This window comes from Mustelus asterias, chromosome 4, assembly GCF_964213995.1.
Source record: "Mustelus asterias chromosome 4, sMusAst1.hap1.1, whole genome shotgun sequence".
NCBI lineage: Eukaryota > Metazoa > Chordata > Chondrichthyes > Carcharhiniformes > Triakidae > Mustelus > Mustelus asterias.
In genome coordinates, this window is record NC_135804.1 from 90165096 (window position 1) to 90184708 (window position 19613).

A 19613-nucleotide genomic window follows, 5' to 3' on the forward strand; every position below is an offset into this window, starting at 1 on the left:
AACTTCCATTGGGAGGCATTAAAGAAGTTAATTACTGCGTGAATTGCAGGGAAAAAGGCAACATTTTTGCCCTATCGACATGAACACTGTATGCTAAATCACATCTCTGGATCAATAAAGTTGGCTTTTACCAATGTGCAGCATAAAGTCTCTGCTTAGGTTGAGGTCATGGTTTGATAATAGAAAAATGATTCTTGCACAAATTTAAAAACAAGATCAATTATTTTTGTAACTCTACCTATTATCTGCATTAAAGTTCAGGTCCTGAGTTGTGCATTTGCGTTACCATTGGAAACATAATAATTATAAAAGATCTTTGAGAACATTTCAGCACTTAACTTTTCACTGCAAAGTACAGGAAAAATTGTTGAGTTGATTTCAGATATTAGAACGAAGGAAGTTTGAACAGTGACTGTGCAGGTTAAACACATTTCATAAACTTTGCTTCTGCCCTTAAAATTCCAGGATGTGAACTGACAATGTGTAAATGCATTGACAAGCAACTACCTTGCACTATTAATTTAATAAGATGTAGCTACCATGATTTTGCACATGGTAATTATTTTGTAAAACTTACGTATACATCGCTAAAGCGATATTTGGCTGTATACTTAATTACTTATAAATTTTTTACAGCCAAAAACTTTGTGCCAGCTGATCCAAATGCAAATCAAATCAATTGCTTCTTCAACCATTTGATCAAAATACAACATGCGGAACTTTCTGTTCTTTCCTGACCAGAGAGCGGTCTAATTATTGTTTGGACAACTGTGGCCATTATCAATGCTTGGCTGAGTTTCAAGTGCTAATATGTTTCAGCATAGTAGATGTTCTGTTTACCTGAGAGTGAATGACAGTTTCAAGAAATTGTAATAACAGATTGTCCCTTTGATGTCTTTTCTTGTTTATTGACACAAACTAACAGGGTTAAAAGTATTTCAAGTTTTTTCATGTGATAGAATGCATTTTCTTTTCACTATAATGTTTGGGAGACTTTTGCCAGATCGTAAAAGGTCTACTTTCCACCTCCTCCCTCAAGGAATGTAAAATATTTTGCATTGACATTGCATAGAATCTGAGGACTATACATAGTGCATACTAGGCGTAGAGGTGGCATGGTTAATCTGAGGAGGCGTGGATGATACATGGGGGTATAAAGGTGGCATGGAGGAAAGTCTGATTTACGTGGCATGGGGGATACATGAGAGCATAGAAGTGGCAAGGGTGATCTGAGGGTGGACTCATGAGAGCATAGAGGTGGCCTGAATGATCTAAGAAGGCATGGACTGACATGGAGTGGGTTGGGAGAGTGAGGCTTCGGGAGCATTTAAACACTGTTTGAGAACCAAGGTGGGCCTTCTAACCAATGCCTCCACATCCACATTCCTCACACACTCCAGCACAGCTCGCAAATGGAATCCGATCGTTGCGCGAAAACACAAAATGGTCTGTGAAGTCACACATGGACCAGCTGTTCAGTTTGCGAGCTGTGGAAGTGTGCAGGTGGGGCTTTCCTCAGCCCAGAGGAAAATTCAACCCCAGCGGTGTGAATATCACAGGATCAGTGAGATCTGTAACTCAAATCATGACAAATGAAAAGCAGTTTGTAATATTTTAGACCAACATGTTCAGTGAATAGCGCCTGGTTTACCTTGCCTGTAGATGTACACAGCATTTGTAGCTGAGAAGTTGACCGTGATAGCAAAGTTCTCTCTGTTGGATAGATTTGCCTCCACTAGCACCGATTTGTCCACATCACGATAGAAGCTGCTGACTTGGCCAGTGGGAAAAGTCACATTTGTCACGTGACCATCACTGTCATACCTGAGTGAAAAACATAAAAGTTGCAAATAAATAAAATAGAAATCATGACATCTTGTTAATACCAGACAAAGGTCTGTGACAGCATCTTCTCCTCCAGGGAAGGAGGGACCAGATATTTAATTTCCTCTCAGATTAAGATAAGTCATAGAAATCATAGAAACCCAACAGTGCAGAAAGAGGCCATTCGGCCCATCGAGTCTGCACCGACCACAATTCCACCCAGGCCCTAACCCCATATCCCTACATATTTACCCACTAATCCCTTTAACCGATGCATCTCAGGACACTAAGGGGCAATTTAGCATGGCCAATCAACCTACCCCACATATCTTTGGACTGTGGGAGTAAACCGGAGCACCCGGAGGAAACCCACGCAGACATGAGGAGAATGTGCAAACTCCACACAGACAGTGACCCAAGCCGGGAATCGAACCCAGGTCCTTGGAGCTGTGAAGCAGCATTGCTATTGCCCTGATTAGGTCCATGGTGGAAATATCCATGGATTGCCTTCTGATCTGCCGCTGTCCATTGAGGGCTTAAGTGCTTAACTAATACCCACCGAAGGGGCCTCATCATGCTGCCGCTGGAATTCACTCAGTGGTGGGCGGGGGACTCGCCATGCGGGAAGCCCAAAAAGCAAACTCAATAGCTGGGGAGAGTCCCTTGTTCAAACATACTCAGTGCCTGATTGAAGGGCATATAGCAACGCTACTCTTTTCTGCTCCCACTCACCCTTTCCCCATGATCTCTCCTCCCGCCATCACTCACCAGTGCCTATGTCCATTGGCGATCCTCAGCCTCAGGTGGTTGTAGTGCCAGCAGCAACTACTGTCCGGTGATGCTGTCAAGCAATGAAGAGCTACCGGTCTCTGATTGACTGGCAGCTCTCAGTGAGTGGGATATCTTCTCCTGAGTTCTTGGCCCCAGGTAAGGCCTGCCACTGCCCAGTTAGATGCCCGATGGTCACTTCATTCTCCTCGCCTTCCCAAAAAGTGGTGGTGAGGTGTTCTTGTTAGAGACCCCTGTCACCTCCATTCAATACTACCCCTTGTTTCAACAATAACTTGCATTTATATAGCACCTTTAATGTAATAAAACATCCCAATGTACATCACAGGAATGGTAGAATTTGACACCAAACCGCATAAGGAGATGTTGGGCGGATGATTATCAGTTTGTCAAAGACTTAGGAGCTTAAAGCAGGAAAAGGCAAGTAAAGAGGCAGAGAGGCTTAGGGAAGGAATTTCAATGTTTTGGCGTGAGGCAACTGAAATAGTGACTAAATCAGGGTTGTTCCAGAGGTCAGAATTAGTAGGACACAGCTATCTGGGAAGCTGTGAGCTGAGCAGATTACAGGAGTGACATGGAGGAATTTGAAAATAAAGATCTAAATTTGAAAATCCAGGTGTTGCGTGTCTGGGCACCAGTGTGGGTCAATGAGCACTGGGATGATAGGTGAGCGGAACTTGGTGTGAGTAAAGATACAGGTAGCGGAGTTTTGGGTGATCTCAAGTTTCCAGAGCATAGGGAATGGGAGGCCAACCAAGCATGTGTTACTTCAGGCATAATTTCCCAGTTTAAGATTCTTATGCAATGTGATTTTTCAAAGCAACTGCAGGTGGTTTATGTCAAATAACTCATTTATCAACTGAGACAACAAGCAAAGTGACTGTGACCTTGTTGGCAAGCAGCACAGCGATCACCACTCTCCCTGGGTCTGAAGGACAGCTTTCTGGGGTAAAGAATATTTCTTTCTTGGGTGCTTAAGTGCAGAACATTGAAGGTGGCACTAAGGGAAATTGCGGTTGTATTTCTGATTGGAAAATGCATTCTTGTTCTCTGTGGAAAATATCCTGATGTACCTTTTTTTCTTCACACCCACTGCGCCCAATGCACATCCATTTTGGAATCCATCAAATGAGATCCAAGATAGAGTCCTGGATTTTCCAGCCCTCTTGTGGCGAATTTTCCAGAAGTGGAGGCAGCTCGCCATTGGTTGATGGCGGGATCTTCCGATCCCACTGATGTTTTCCATGGCTTCCCAGCTGCATTGCCGGAGAAGCTGCCGGCCAATAACGACCCGCCTCCAGCTTGTGAGGGGGGTGGAAATTCCCAATCAAAGGATCATCCATGATCAGATTGAATGGCAGAACAGGCTGAAAGGGCCGAATGGTCTACTTGTGCTCTGATTTTCTATGATTCTTCTCTACTCCATCCCTTGGCCATCGGCTCTTCACATTTGTTTATTTCACTTCATGTTCTGCCTAAAACAATTTCATCCGCCATCCCCACACCATCTTGGTAAAAACTGATGAGTTCTCAAAATCCATTTTACGCATTATAAATGCTAAAATAATTTTGCAGCCTCTTTGAGTGTGCGTATTACTTTTGTTTTATTTTTTCATTTTGATAGCTGTTGGCGCAAAGCCAAAACTCTGCTGGGATTGATTCCTATTATTCAAATTAGCTGACAATGCAAAATTGGGCAGTCACCTCTGTGTGCTTTGGGGCAACTTGGTTCAAGCAACCAGCCACTCCAAGCACATATATTGCTATGTTTGCAACTTCGGGGCCAATATGTGCACAGCTCAGTTATATTTGCTGTAGACACTGAGGCCTCTGTGGTTTCTCCTGAATCTTGTGCTACTCTGAATGGCAAAATGATGGATGCAATGATTTGCACTGCAGTAGATAGTACAATATTGGAAGCAGAAACTTTCCAAAGCTAAAATTATAGCTTTGATAACATTTCTAAATGTTCTTTCTTGGGATATGAGTGGTGCTGGCAAGTTTGCATTGATTCCCCATTCCCATGACCCCAAGGGCCTTACTTGTATTCCAATTTTGGGTAAATCAAATAGCCAGTTAAACTAAGTCAAATGAACTGAGGGGCAAATTAAAGGGACAGCCCCTTAAAGGGATACTGCCTGAAACAAAAAGCAAACCACAAATGGAACTTAAAATGTCAAACCAAACCTTGTACTCAGTGGACTTAGCTGTTGGTTAAGGTAATATGGAGTGAATTGATTGGGACATTTGTATTTATGGTGTGAGCACCTTGGGAGGTGACTGAGTCTACCTTGGCAGATGCCCAGACATCTGGGTTTCCACCTGTCCTCATTAGGCATGTTTGGCTGAGAGTCCAGACCAAGAAGAGCATTGGTGCAGCAGTGAATCGGTTTCAACAAGTGAAGCGAATCATTGACTTTGCTTGATTAACATCTTTAAGTCTTTATAATAGGTTCTTATGGTGCTCGCTTTTGTAATATCTCAATGTTTATTATGACAAGATTAAAAAGTATTTGAAGCCTGTTACTGATAATTTATGGTGTGTCTGATTGACACTTCCATAGCATTGTAGGAAGAGTAATTATTTTCAAAGACTGTTTCTGAATGTTTTTTTTATTCAGCAGGTCTACAATTGCCATTATTTTGGTAATAATGTTTGGTTAAATACATTGTGCATACTGGGTGAATGGGCATGGAAGGGACATGTGTTGGCATTGATTTGGCACAGAGAGTATGAAGGAATGGTTGGGAGGCATGAGCTGGCATTGAGTTGACATGGTGAGTATGAGGTGCAATGGGAGTGCGTATAGGGGTGAGGTGATGTGAATGGAGAAGGGTAGAGGTCCTAACGGTTTTATTACAATTGGGACAAGGTCACAGAGAAAAAAGGTGGGCCTTTTAACCAGTCCACCTTGGTACCCGGCCACCCAAGAACTGTCACCAGGGTTGGCTGGCCGAACTCCACCCTATACCCACTTCTAACCCCTTCTCCTTGCTCCTTCCCAAAAACTTAAATCATGTGATTTGGGACCCTTTAAACAAGGTGAGTCTGCAGAATTAAGAAATTTCCCCAATTCAAGCTACCAGCCTCAGCAGTGAAAATTCAGCAGCTTAAGGTACATAAGATAAAAGCAAAATACTGCAGATGTTGGAATCTGAGACAAAAACAGAAAATCTCAGCAGGTCTGACAGCACCTGTAGGGAGAGAATAGAACCAACGTTTCGAGTCTAGATGATCCTTCAGCAGAGCTGATGGTACATATACGGTTGTAAAGCATTTTGAGATGACTAGCGGTCGTGAAAAGTGCCACACATGCAACACCTCAAATACCGCAACCTTGGGACCAAGGCCTGATAGCTGAATTGCCAAGGTAAGTTATATTTCATTAAATTTACTCAATTAAAATGACGCATGAAACTTAGTAGAAGTGTCCAGTTTTTGGATAACTCCAGCTTTTGGCAACTGGATTTGAGACAGTGTATTTGTACATAAGTACAAATCATTTTTGTCTTTTTGAAATGAAAGCTAGAGTTCTTTCACCTCTAGTCTCTGTGAATTGTACACAAACATAAAGGTGTCAAATCTATAAATCTGTGACTGTAAAACTGAAAGCCGGACAATGCTTTGGCTTACTCCTAATTTGGTAAAACCGCAGACCCAAGGCTCACTATTTTTATTTGCTGGAATGGGAAAGAAGATTTTAAGATTACAGGTCCACATTTGTCAAGCCTTATTTTTTGAACACAGTTCCTATGTTTTATTGAATGGGTGGTATGGTGGCACAGTGGTTAGCACTGCTGCCTCACAATGCCAAGGACCCGGGTTCAATTCCAGCCTCTGGTGACTGTCTGTGGAATTTGCACCCTCTCCCCTGGGTTTCCTCCGGGTGCTCCAGTTTCCTCCCACAGTCCAAAGGTGTGCAGGTTAGGTTGATTGGCCATAGTAAATTGCCCCTCAATTTCAGGGGATTAGCAGGGGAAATACATGGGGTTAGGTGGATAGGGCCTGGGTGGGATTATTGTCAGTGCAGGCTCGATGGGCCAAATGGTCACCTTCTGCACTATAGGGATTCTATGATTCCAAATTCATTTATAGGATGTGGGCATCGGTGGCCAGGCCAGCAATTATTGTCCATCTTTAGCTGCCCTTGAGAAGGTGGTGGGGATCTGCCTTCTTGAACCCTGAGATGTAGGTATTCCCAGAGTGCTGTTAGGGAGGGAACTCCAGGGTTTTCACTCAGCCAGGCAAGACCGGACGGTAAGTGACTTGGAGGGGAACATCCAGGTAAGTGTCCTTCTAGATGGTTGTGGTTGTGGGTTTGGAAGGTGCTGTCTAAGGACTTTGCAATACATCTTGTTTCTGTGTTTCCTCACCCGCCTGTGATTTATTCCAATGTGCCATCAGACTGCCATCATTCTCAAGTGTTCTCAATCAACAACAATCAAGTATACCTCTTGAGAAATCAGTTTGAATTACTCAGCTGAAGTATTATTAAAATGTACCTTAAATACATTTGCATAATCAAGAGGTTTTGCAAATCTTTATGCCATGGGTAAGTTTGAGCAAGTTTTAATGCTAATAATGAGGAAATTAATTTAGAAACTTTTAGTCCGTCTATGTTGTAAAATTGGTACATCTGTGCATATTTCTTGTCTATCTGCATTTGCTGCTTCACAATCCCTTCATCCAGCAATAGCATCAAATCTTGGTAACTGGCTCAAAAAGAAAGTGATCAATCAGAAGATCTATGGTATGCACAAATGAAAAGCGAAGAAATCATCAGTGAGCAGATGCCAATGACTTACAAATGGCCAATTAAGAGAGCCCACCAAGAACAAAAGAGAAGCTCAACCAGTCAGACAGCTTTGAATTCTTTTTAAAAGGTATTTTTGGTCACCATTTTCCCCTTCTGGCTGCTAAGAGGAAATATTTCAAATCAGAAATAAAAGATCCCATGATAGACCCTTGAGGGTACATCACAACCCCTATCCCTCCAACCCAAAACAATGAGCAATTGCCTTTACTCTTGGTTTTCTGTATCCTATCCACATCTTGGTCAATGAAAATAGATTGTATTTTAATATATCTTAATTTTTTACTCATTGCTAACTCTAAGACAACTTTAACTTCTGATGATAGTATAAAGCAGATGATCGTGGATCAGCCGCCCATTACACAATTTGCTCATTTTCCTGTCCATAGACGCTAATGGATAAGAAAATCATGTGGGGCGAATAATGAGTGAACTTGCCTTTAAGGCAAGAATCATTTTTTAAGTGAGTCAACGAGCAGTAATAAACAAAATCACCCAGATTTTGAGGTTGTAGTGATCGCAAAACTATCAGTCGTTGCTGTCATTACTCTGCGAAAATGACGACGACTTCTGGTAACTACACATGTGTAGTTAAGATGGGGCGATCCAGAAGTTGCTGTCAATGATATCCCGTTCCTTCACACGGATACAACTTTTAAGTCTTCATAGTATGAAATCTTAGAAAACACTGAATTGATGTGAACGTCAACTTTTTATGCCATTAGTTTCCCTGTAAAAATCTTTTCAAAAGTTGCACCTCGGTGCCACTGCATCCTGAATGGTGCACTAAATCCTGATTGCTGCTGAACAACCTTTCTGGCTCTGACAAGCTAATCTTATATTTGTGGATTGTGGAAATTTTTCCATGATAAAAATATTCCATAGATTGTTAAATGTTGTAAAAAGTCTTTTGGAATTTCAGCTTCTACCATAATCTACTCCAGTCTTTATTTCACTCTCTGTAAAATTCTTAAAGAATAAAGGATAATTTGTCTCTTTTTCCTTCCTGCTTTTTTGTTTGTGAGAATTCTTTAATACAATTAGTTACTTAGCTTGCTTGAAGCAACGACTCTCACCAATTTTTTACAGATGCATCATAGAAAGCATATTTTCCAGATGTATCACAGCTTGGTATGGCTCCTGCTCTGACCAAGACCGCAAGAAACCACAAAGGGTTGTGAACGTAGCCCAGTCCAACAAGCAAACCAGCCTCCCATCCAATGACTCCGTCTACTTCCTGCTCCTTGGAAAAGCAGCCAGCATTATCAAGGGCCCCACGTACCCCAGACATACTCTCTTCCACCTTCTCCCATTGGGAAAAAAAGATACAAAAGCCCAAGGTCACTTGCCAAACTACTCAAGAACAGTTTCTACTCTGCTGCCATCAGACTTTTGAATGGACCTACCTTATATTAAATTGATCTTTCTCTACATCGTAGCTATGACTGTAACACTACATTCTGCAGCTTCTCCTTTCCTTCTCCCCCATGTACTCTATGAATGGTATGCTTTGTCTGTATTGTGCGCAAGAAACAGTACTTTTCACTGTGTACCAATACATGTGGCAATAATAATAAACTAAATCAAGATAACACTGTCACTGGATGCTTTGGTTCTCTCTGGCTGATGTCAGAATCAAATAAACATTGTGAAAGTTGAAATATTGGCTTTGGAGATCTTTTGAGCGGCAAACACTGTCACTTTGCAACTGAATGAAGCCAATAAGTTCAAACCGTCTTCACAGAAATATTAACAAGCCTAGTTTCCATTATAGAATACAAGCCAGTAGAGGGTGCACTACACCACTGTACTTACAAATACAATACAGAAATGCTCTGGAAGAATTTTTGAAAGGCATATTGCTTCAGGCAAAATAGAGTATTTGCTGTTGCACAATAAGATTTATTTCAGCCTTTCAGAGTGTAAAATGGCTAGACTGTTGTGACCATTGAAAAACAGTCCCATCTTTTATACCAGAGGATCTAAGATAATGGATATGGGTAACTATGGCGTCAGGTTTTTAGTTATTTTATTACAGCAATATAATAATGAAGGAACAAAGTTAATCTAAATCACATGCTAATTAGAGGATGAAATGGAAATAGACTGGAAACAAAACATTAAAATTAATGGCAAAACGATTATAGCACACAGGGCCAGTACAAATTCATTCTTTAATATTCTAGTTAATTTATTTTCAGACTTTCTTAAGAGTTTATTTTTAATTGGTGGAGGTAGAAATTGCAGTGCAGACAAAATGCTTCCACAATATGAATCTTTGCTAATTCTCATGTTAGATAAAGGAGTTGGGGCTTCTTGGTTTGTTTTTGGTTGGAGCCTGGAGAAAGTGACTACTTACCAAAATCAAAGGTCGATCCTTCAGGCTGATCAGGTCTGCAGAAAGATTAGGTTTACCAAACTGCTAAAGACTTCAGCACTTCTGCATTAATAGGGATTGATAAAAGGTCTCACCTCCAAGGACTGAAAGCATAACTCCATCAGGACTCAACAGCCAAAGGTAGAGCACAGACTGGCCCAGACTGCTACTGTTCGTGACTGGACATATATGGATCCCAGGTCTGGGCAGCTCACCAACAGTGTCAGAAACTGGAACTGATCAGGTACTCTCTAGGTTTCACAACTATCTGGATGCCAATCAGATTTGCAAGTTTGAGAGTGTAAGAAAATAGTTACTGTATTAATTGTAAGTTCACAGCAGTGTTTGTTATGTGGAAACCGGCTGGATGCAATACTTGCTAAATATATTGATACTTGTTAACTGCAGTAAGACTGCTGAATTGAATACAGCAAATTGGTTGAAATCGGCACAGGCTGATTGAAACCAAACAGGTAAGCAATCACAGAAGGACAAGAAGTCCTTATATGACTGAACCAATGGAAGACAACTTGGAAATCTGCTAATCAACCTACTGCCAATCATGCACCCAACTAGGAAATCTGCAATCGGGGAGAATTGCGTATGAACATGTTTGAAAACTATATCCTGTATATCACCCTGAAATAGTCTCACACAGGAGTACTCATGAAGGACAGAGATACAAATCAAAGAACAGGTCTCCAGAAAGAAGACTGAAAGTATCTATTGACAGGAAGAGTTCTGGTGAACCAAGCAGAACAATCTCGGTCAATGATCAATCCAAAGTGACCAAGACTCATCTGAGATTGACTGCTGAAGAGTAACTATGATTTAATTGAGCATGCTTTTTTAAAATATGAACAATAAGGGTTTTGGATTTAATGGGAAATCATTTCAATCATATTTCTCAGTCTCCAAATCTAAGGAAGAGGTAAAATCACCAGCATATAGCTCAGTAAGGTTGCCACCTTGTACCCAATCCAGTATGAAACCACTGCGTACATGCATTGCGCCAGGGACCCAGGTTTGATTCCTGCCTTGGGTGACTGCCTGTGCGGAGTTTGCATGTTCTCCCCGTGTCTGTGTGAGTTTCCTCTGGGTGCTCCGGTTCCTCCCACAGTCTGAGAGACGTGCTGGTTAGGTACAATGGCCATGCTAAATTCTCCCTCAGTGTATCCAAACAGGCGCCCGATAGTGGCGACTAGGGGATTTTCACAGTAACTTCATTGTAGTGTTAATGTAAGCCTACTTTGAAACTAATAAAATAAAAAACTTATACTTTTAACTTTGAATGGGACTTCTTGCGGAAATGTGCCTGATTACAGGAGGCCCAGATGAGAACTGACCATGTGACAGAAACATGAAATAAGCCTGTTTGTGCATGCATGAAAGGGAGAGATTGATTGTGCATTTGTAAATGAGAAACAGATTCACTCACAGGCCCCTAAATGAGAAGTCTCACAAAACCAAGTTAAAGTCCAACAGGTTTATTTGGTAGCACGAACTTTCAGAGCGCTGCTCCTTCATCAGGTGAGTGGAGAGTTGGGTTCACAAACAAGGCATATATGGACATAGAAATTGGAACTGATCAGATGCTCTCTAGATTTTGCAACTATCTGCATGTCAATCAGATTTGCAAATTTGAGAGTGAAAGGAAACGGTTACTGCATTAGCTATAAGTTCACAGCAGTGTTTGTTACATGGAAACCGGATGGGTGCAAAACTCAACTTCTGTGTCTATACATACCCTGTTAGTGAACCCAACTCTCCACTCACCTGATGAAGGGGCAGCGCTCCGAAAGCTCATGCTACCAAATAAACCCGTTGGACTTTAACCTGGTGTTGTGAGACTTCTTACTGTGCCCACCCCAGTCCAACGCTGGCATCTCCACACCCTAAATGAGAAACAGCTCTGCTTACTCACCTCTGAAAGAGCAACATGCCTGCTCACTGCTGCTCAGGATCTGAGATATTTTACTCAGTGTAATCTAGACTGAAACACTTCATGATGCCTCCATGTTAACTCCTATTTTCCCTTTGTGTGTCCACACCATCTCCTACTTTTATCATTTCAATCCTTTATCTTGTCCTGAATCTTGTGCATTGTGTATTAGCTCCCTCACAAACCACTTGTGGTGTGCTGTCAACATGACACTTAATTGTTCGATTATTGTCCTATGTCTGGTTGATAATCAATTCATGAAAAATAGGGGTGCGTGTTGGATCTATTTTTTGCCACGCGCTGGATTGTTTAGGATACATCAATGGTGTTTTATCTGAGGGATATTGAAGTTTCAGAAGGAATTGGAGCATTTCTCACTCATACAGCCCAACAGTAAGACTTCTTTTTATAAGCTATTGCATTCTTATAGTCTGATGATTTTTGCATGTGATTGTTTTTCCAACAATTATATCGGGGGTGAGATAAAAGCAGAAGGGTCTGTTTGTTTTGATGTTCAGTTATCTGTCGATTAAACAGCATGTAACTCTGCTTGAATTTCTGTCATTACATTGGCCTAATTGTTTCTTTTTAAGAGCTTTTAGTCTTATTGCAATAAGGTGTTTACCAAGAACCTTTGCTCCTCAATCAACTCATTCTGAGCTGATGAAATGGATCTAGAATTACTTCAATCAACAACATTGCACCTCATTTATAATGTAACAAATCACTCCCTTAATGAGAAATTTTTAAATGTCGTGATCTGAATTGTCTATTTGCATGCACCAATCAGGTGACTTGCTTATATAGTATTAGAATTGAAAAACATAACCATACAATTTTGGACATTTATTTCGCATTCATGGTTAAAGAGGCTAGTGACAGGGGAAATGTCTGAGCTGACTATGAGGATAAGGTGTTATTTTAGTTATTGAGACTGTGAAGGCTGTGAAGGAGCAAGCACTAAGCACTGGCAGACTGATAACCTTGAGTATTAGCAGATGATTGACAGTCCTTGTGCAGGAACAGCAGGGCGTCAGAAAGTCAACAGCTTCAAGCATAAGTGCCCAAGTATCAGATGATTGGCAGTGCCAAGCACAAAAATAGCAGCCATACCCAAATGTAAAGAGAGAAAGCATTTTGATGAGAATTGAAATGGAGGGTGGAACATTCTCCTAGTTGGAATAAATAATTTAGTTAACAAGCTTTAAGTCAGCTTCCAAAAAAAATAACCTTAATTTGTCCTATTCAAATTATTTGATAATTCAAACTAAATTTGCTTTTTGCTGATAATGCAATTGATTTCAGCGCTAAAACATCTGAACTATTGGGTGTAGACTATGTCGTGAATCCTGCATTAAATGAAAATCCTCATTACCGTATCATGGACAGACGGCACTGATTTGTTGATGTAGGTTTTCTGGTGCATTTCATGGGGCTTTGAAGAAGTGACTGAATGGCTAAATAAAGGTATGGATATGGTTTCATAAAGCAGTTGTTAAGGCTGGGATTTTGGCAGAAAATGGCCTAAACGAGATTCTTGTTGGCAAGATCTTGCGATATGATCATTGCTGACCCCTGCAGAATCCCTACAGTGCAGAAGGAGGCCATTTGGCCCATTGAGCCTGCACCAACAATCCCACCCAGGCCCTATCCCCTAACCTTAGTAAGAAGTCTCACAACACCAGGTTAAAGTCCGACAGGTTTATTTTGAATCACGAGCTTTTGGAGTGCTGCTCTTTCATCAGGTGAGCTTGTGATTTGAAATAAACCTGTTGAACTTTAACGTAGTGTTGTGAGATTTCTTACTGTGCCCATCTCAGTCCAACGCCGGCATCTCCACATTATCCCTAACCTCTAGCATCTTTCCTGCTATTACCACAGTCAATAAGGGGCAATTTAACATGGCCAATCCACCTAAACTGCACATCTTTTGGAGTGTCGGAAGAAACCTACGTAGACATGGGGAGTATGTGCAAACTCACACAGTGACCCGAGGCTGGAATTGAACCTGGGGACCCTGGTGCTGTGAGGCAGCAGTGCTAACCACTGTGCCACCGTGCCGCCCATGTAGGAGAAGGTGAACAGTAAATACAAGCCTAAGGGGGGAGAGGGACATGCCCTTGCAGTATCCTTGCAGTACCCTGGCACTGCCCCCTGGCAAAATTACACTCATAATCTCCAGGTGGAAAAGGAACAGCAAGGATAGAAAATTGGTTGGCAAAAACAAGAAATAAAGCATTAATATAAAAGGTTTTGTTGACACTGCTTGGTTCACTTTTGCTCTCAGCAACTATGCTTGATATGGATTTGGGCATCAGGGATTTGCTCTCAAAATTTGCTTAATACATGAAAATAGAAGCTCCTCTTCATACAGCGAGGAGGACTTCAAGAGAAACAATGAAGAAACAGACAGTTTATCTTATTGATGAACAGGTGAAAGATGCAATTTTAGGAGGATATGTTTGAGGTAATGAGCCAGAATTTGCTGTCAAAATAATGGTGAGGTTAATGGTGCTTGCTGTTATTTAGACATAAATGAGACACAAACTTCTGATGTTTTGAAATGTAGAAATCTAAAAGTTGTTGTTCTAGATATAATGATCCACCATGCGTTTCTAGAAAATGACATGTTGCTGTCTGCCTCACCATTGGAACTTGTTGAATGATATGAGTTGCTGTATATTTGTGGCAAACAAACCAAATCTTCTTCATAAAATTCAGCCTTGTCCATTTCTGTCCAAGTACTTTCTCAACAATGTGATAAGTCTTAATTATTGCTAAGCAACCTCCCCACTACTAAAGATCAACTATCACAAGAGTGTAGTATCGTTCCTTCAGGTTTTAATTGTTCTTAGAGATTTTAAAACTGTGAAATGTAAGATCATTTTAAATGTTTCTGTCCGTTTGTAGTTTCTTCTCACTCCCTCTTGCTTCATCCAATCTTCCTTTCACTCCCAGAATTTCTCTTTCAGTACCTGATTTGACCCCCTCTAATTCAAATTTCCAACTCAGTCTTTGTACTGTTAAATTCACAATCCTTCAATCTGATTGCTTAAGGAGACACATAGTAACTTGAACTGTTCAGTCAGGTTCAAGATGTCCAGTTTCCTTTGCTGTGGCATTATTAGTTTGCGCTTACAACAAAAAATTAAGAAACCTAAACATGCAAAGTCAAGTCAGACTTATTGCAAGTGGTGTAAGATAGATATCCTGCAATTGCAAATTATGGTCCAATACATCTGAGGGAAATAAAACAGAAAAATACACAAATAGAAGCAAGTTCCAACAGATAAAGCAATGAAAAGGCCAACAGAGGCATCAGAGAAGGTGGGGAATATCCATGTGGAGCATGAGGGAAGCCCTGGAAAGAAACTTTTTACATTTATCTTGGGGAGCATCTGTGTCCTTCGACACAGCCACCAATCTATATTCATCTGGTATAAAAAACATAAAATGCTGGAAATACTCAGCAGGCCAGGCAACATCTGTGGAAAGAGAAAAATAGTTGATGGTTCAGGTCTGAAGAAAGGCTTTTAACCTAAAACATTAACTCTGTTTCTCTCTCCACACATGCTGCCTGAATTTCCCAGTATTTCCAGTACTTTCACATTTCCAGCATCCGCAGTATTTAGCTTTATGATTTGCATTCACCCGGTAGTGGCTTCCCTGGGTTAAAGTGTAATCGAGGTCTCATTGTCACATTAGGACAATTTTTCTTTGATTTCTGCAGCTCCTGCCAGACACTGAAGACATCTAACTGCAGTGAGCAGCTAAAATGATGGCCAGATAGACTAAGTGCAAAATGGGACAGTAAGGCAGAATGCTCCTTTTTGTAGGCCATCCCCAATCCTGCCCTTTTCCCTTTGCTTCCGGATAGGTTGGCTTAAAATTAATTCCCAAAAGTTAATGATACAACTTTCTATTTTACCAGATCCAGTACAAAATTGTATAACCCTACTTAAAAATTTTATAAACAGAAATCAAAAATATAAGAAACACTAACAATATCTTACTCGTAAACTGTTGTCCAGCCATTTTCATTGTTCTTTGTTGCTAGCAGACCAGTGTTGCCGTGATATGTCATCATTGCTAAGTCATGGCCCTGGGCAGATACCCTTTTCAAGGCTCCATTGTTGCTGATAGTTAACCAATATACCTGACCACCAGGCACCACAAGCCATTGAGGTGCACCATTTGCGTCCCTTCGAATATGTAGTGAATTGCCATTGTTGCCGGTGATGGTGCTGATGTCGCCTTCACTGGTGTAACTGAAGTTATAAACATAATCTCCCGTTATTAAGTTCAAAGTATTCAGGTGGGTCCCATTGATGTTAAAGAGATACAGCTCTTGATCCGCTGGTGAAGCCACTTGGTATATGTTTGAGTAGCTGTAGCGGGGTTTATTCTTGCTCACTGCTCGGATGCGGATATTGGCAAGGTCCGCGATGTATAAAGTGCCATCTGGGGAAACGGCCAAGGAGGTTGGAGTTTTCAACTTTGCATCTTTGGCATAGCCACCATCACCTAGGGAGAGGGGAGATGCGATAATATTAACAACAACACAAGTACTTTTCCAGATCACCAGTTGGAATAAATCTAGGAGTCCACAGAATTGTGATGCTATATGTGGGGGAAAAGTACAGTTAACATGAAAAGCCAATGACACAAAGCTACATGCAGTTTGTTGGAAATTTCTCAGCGTTCGCCCTTCCCGTAACTTCCATCAGCTGGAGACACCCTGTTTATTGCTTGGCTATTATTTTGAGAATCTCATCAGCCAGTTATTCATAGATTATCAACTTCCCTATTATTAAGCTTCTGTTTTAATGACAGCTATTGGCATACAGATATTTTTGTAAATTTCCTTTTAATTGTCTGCAAGCATTGCTACTTGCTGGGGTGCAGTACGGTGAAGGCCAACAGAGCACTGAGAACTCCTCCAAGTCCCCTTTCTTTCAGTGAGAGTCTAAGCAGTGAGCATCAACAGGTTATTTGACCATTGAGGCAAATCACAGCTGAGTCGGACTCTCGGTATAGCACCCCATAGGCAGTTCGGCTCAGGTATCAGAATCCTACGTTGATGTTTCATAGAGTCATACAGGTTTACAGCATGGAAACAGGCCCTTCGACCCAACTTGCCCATGCCACCCCTTTTTTTTAACCACTAAGCTAGTCCCAAATGCCCGCGTTTGGCCTGTAGCCCTCTATACTCATCTTACCCATGTAATTGTCTAAATGGTTTTTAAAAGACAAAATTGTATCCGCCTCTACTACTACCTCCGGCAATTCTCTCTGGGATGCTGAAGCCAGGTATGCTTTGCGGACGCATCAACTCGCTCAGCAGCAGTTTGATGAGCACACATTTGAACAAAAAGTTTAAAAATCATGAAGATACAGAAGCTGTTTATTGAAAAATATATTATAGCGCTCCTTAGAGAGATGATGACGGCAAGACCATACAATGTTTAGATAGCCCTATGGTTGTAGTCACAGAATCTACATTTTTCACTCAGTTCATTAGTGATAAATGTAGGTTATCACTACATTTAGTGATAGAAGAGGAAGTATTTCTGAGTGCTTTCAGAGTGTGTTTGTCAACCACAGAGCAAGGACTGGAGTACAAATTACAACCTTCAGGAAGGATAAAGATGGAACTATATATAATGAGGAAGTGGAGGGGGTGGGGAGAGAACAAAATATAATTTACATTTGACAACACAATCAACTCATGCTATAGCCAATGGGAAAGTCCTCCCCCTTGACTATGAATAACTACAGGAACAGATTTGACACACAAGGTATTATAACTTTTGCTGTGAAAGTCAAGGCATAATTATTTTCCTAGAGTAAAAAGCAGGCACAACTCGGTAATACCAATGAGTAACGCAAACCCACAGGCAGTATCCTATCAACCTTACTGAATTAAATATTTGAAATTCATGGCAGCACAGTGAAATCTGTCTCACTCTTTGACAGTTTCATGTCAAGTCATTTCAAACAAAGCACAGCTCTACATCTTCAAAAATACAATCACTATTTGACTTGGAAAAATACTTTGTTCCAATTTTATTCCCCGTTCTTCAGATTTGCTCACTTCTCGTTCATTGTTCACCACCAGCACTCCAGAGCTTCTGCCCAACTCCCAGTTCTTCATGTGTCAGCCTTGAAGGTGCATGCTGACAGATTGCTTAAACATGGAGGGCTTGATAACTGAGCTTGATCCTGTTGTTCACAATCAAACGTTATCCTGCATAGGCCACAGGACAGAAATCAGAGTGGGGGGTTGGGAGAGAATTTTCCACTCCTGTTTTGAACGGGTGGGAATGCTGGAGGGGGTGGAGAATCCTAAAACAGCATCTACACCAGTGGAATTTCCCACTGAGATATTTCCCACACCCCCTCTACCCTGGCCAATGACATAATTGGGTTCCTGCCATGAAAAGTCAGGAACCCCATTACTATAATTTAAACGTCATTAGTGGGCCTCCCCACTGTATTATCCCCCTCACACATGGAATTCTCTCCCCCCGGCCCCCCCCCCCCCCGATGTGATGTCATGGCGTTGTCTACAAGAGGTCTGCACAAACGGGAACCTGGCGAAGTGAAGCCGCCAGGATCGCACAGCTAAGTACAGACCCTAGGAAGTAGAGGGTCACGCCTGGGCAGTGCCACCTGGCCAATCTATCAGGGGCCGAGGTTGTTGGTGGGATGGGTTCATTCAGTGCAAACCCCACCAGCTTGACATCGTGGGGCCTGTTGCCAGAATTTGTTTTGACCATCTGTCAGGAAGTATTGCAGGAAAAGCGGGCAGTGCAGCTGATGGTCTGCACAGTGCTTTTCCTGCCTGAGTTTGATTCAAGCACAATCCTGTATGCGCACTCATTCACCTTCTGCGCACTCATTCACCTTCTGCACACTCATTCACCTTCTGCGCACTCATTCGCCTTCTGCACACTCATTCATCTTCTGCGCACTCATTCGCCTTCTGCACACTCATTCATCTTCTGCACACTCATTCACCTTCTGCACACTCATTCGCCTTCTGCACACTCATTCATCTTCTGCACACTCATTCACCTTCTGCGCACTCATTCATCTTCTGCGCACTCATTCATCTTCTGCGCACTCATTCACCTTCTGCGCACTCATTCACCTTCTGCGCACTCATTCACCTTCTGCGCACTCATTCACCTTCTGCACACTCATTCGCCATCTGCGCACTCATTCACCTTCTGCGCACTCATTCACCTTCTGCACACTCATTCACCTTCTACGCACTCATTCACCTTCTGCGCACTCATTCGCCTTCTGCGCACTCATTCGCCTTCTGCACCTGGGTTTGATTCTGGCTTTGGGTGTCTTTGTGGAGTTTGCACGTTCTCCCTGTGTCTGTGTGCCTTCCCTCAGGGTGGTCTGGTTTCCTCTCACACTCCAAAGATGTGCAGGTTAGGTGGATTGGCCATGCTAAATTGCTCCTTAGTGTCCCAAAGATGTGCAGGTAGATGGATTAGCTATGGTAAATATGGGTTGGGGAAGGAGGAGGTCCTGGGTAAGATGCTCTTTCGGACAGTCAGTGCAGACTCGTGGGAATTCTCTGGTAATCTTGTGTCATTTCAAGTCCATATGCATGCATGGGAACACAATAGGAAAACATATTTGAATTCCATAAGGAACAACCTTTGGGAATTTCTGTTCACTCTCCAAATTTTTAAAGCATGATTGCAATACTTCAATATGCACAAATTCAAATTTTAAAATGAATGCCAATTGGCCCCAGAACTCCAGCAACAATGACCTGTGCAGCCCAAAAAGGTCCCTGTTTGGATTCCTGGGCTCTGCTGAATTAGCTCATCTTAATGCTGTGGCA

The 19613-nt window shown here is 41.8% G+C and overlaps 1 protein-coding gene across 4 annotated transcripts in view; it reads right to left on the minus strand.

Annotated features, from left to right (window-relative positions):
- The window catches only part of tenm1 (teneurin transmembrane protein 1), a 770685-nt gene that overhangs the window by 55522 nt on the left and 695550 nt on the right, over positions 1-19613 (minus strand). For all 4 annotated transcript variants that reach the window (XM_078211359.1, XM_078211358.1, XM_078211357.1 and 1 more), the window contains 2 exons: positions 15760-16270; positions 1652-1824 (listed from right to left, as the gene is read on the minus strand). In XM_078211359.1, the coding sequence (XP_078067485.1) occupies positions 1652-1824; positions 15760-16270 (684 nt within the window). The remainder of the gene's footprint in view (positions 1-1651; positions 1825-15759; positions 16271-19613) is intronic.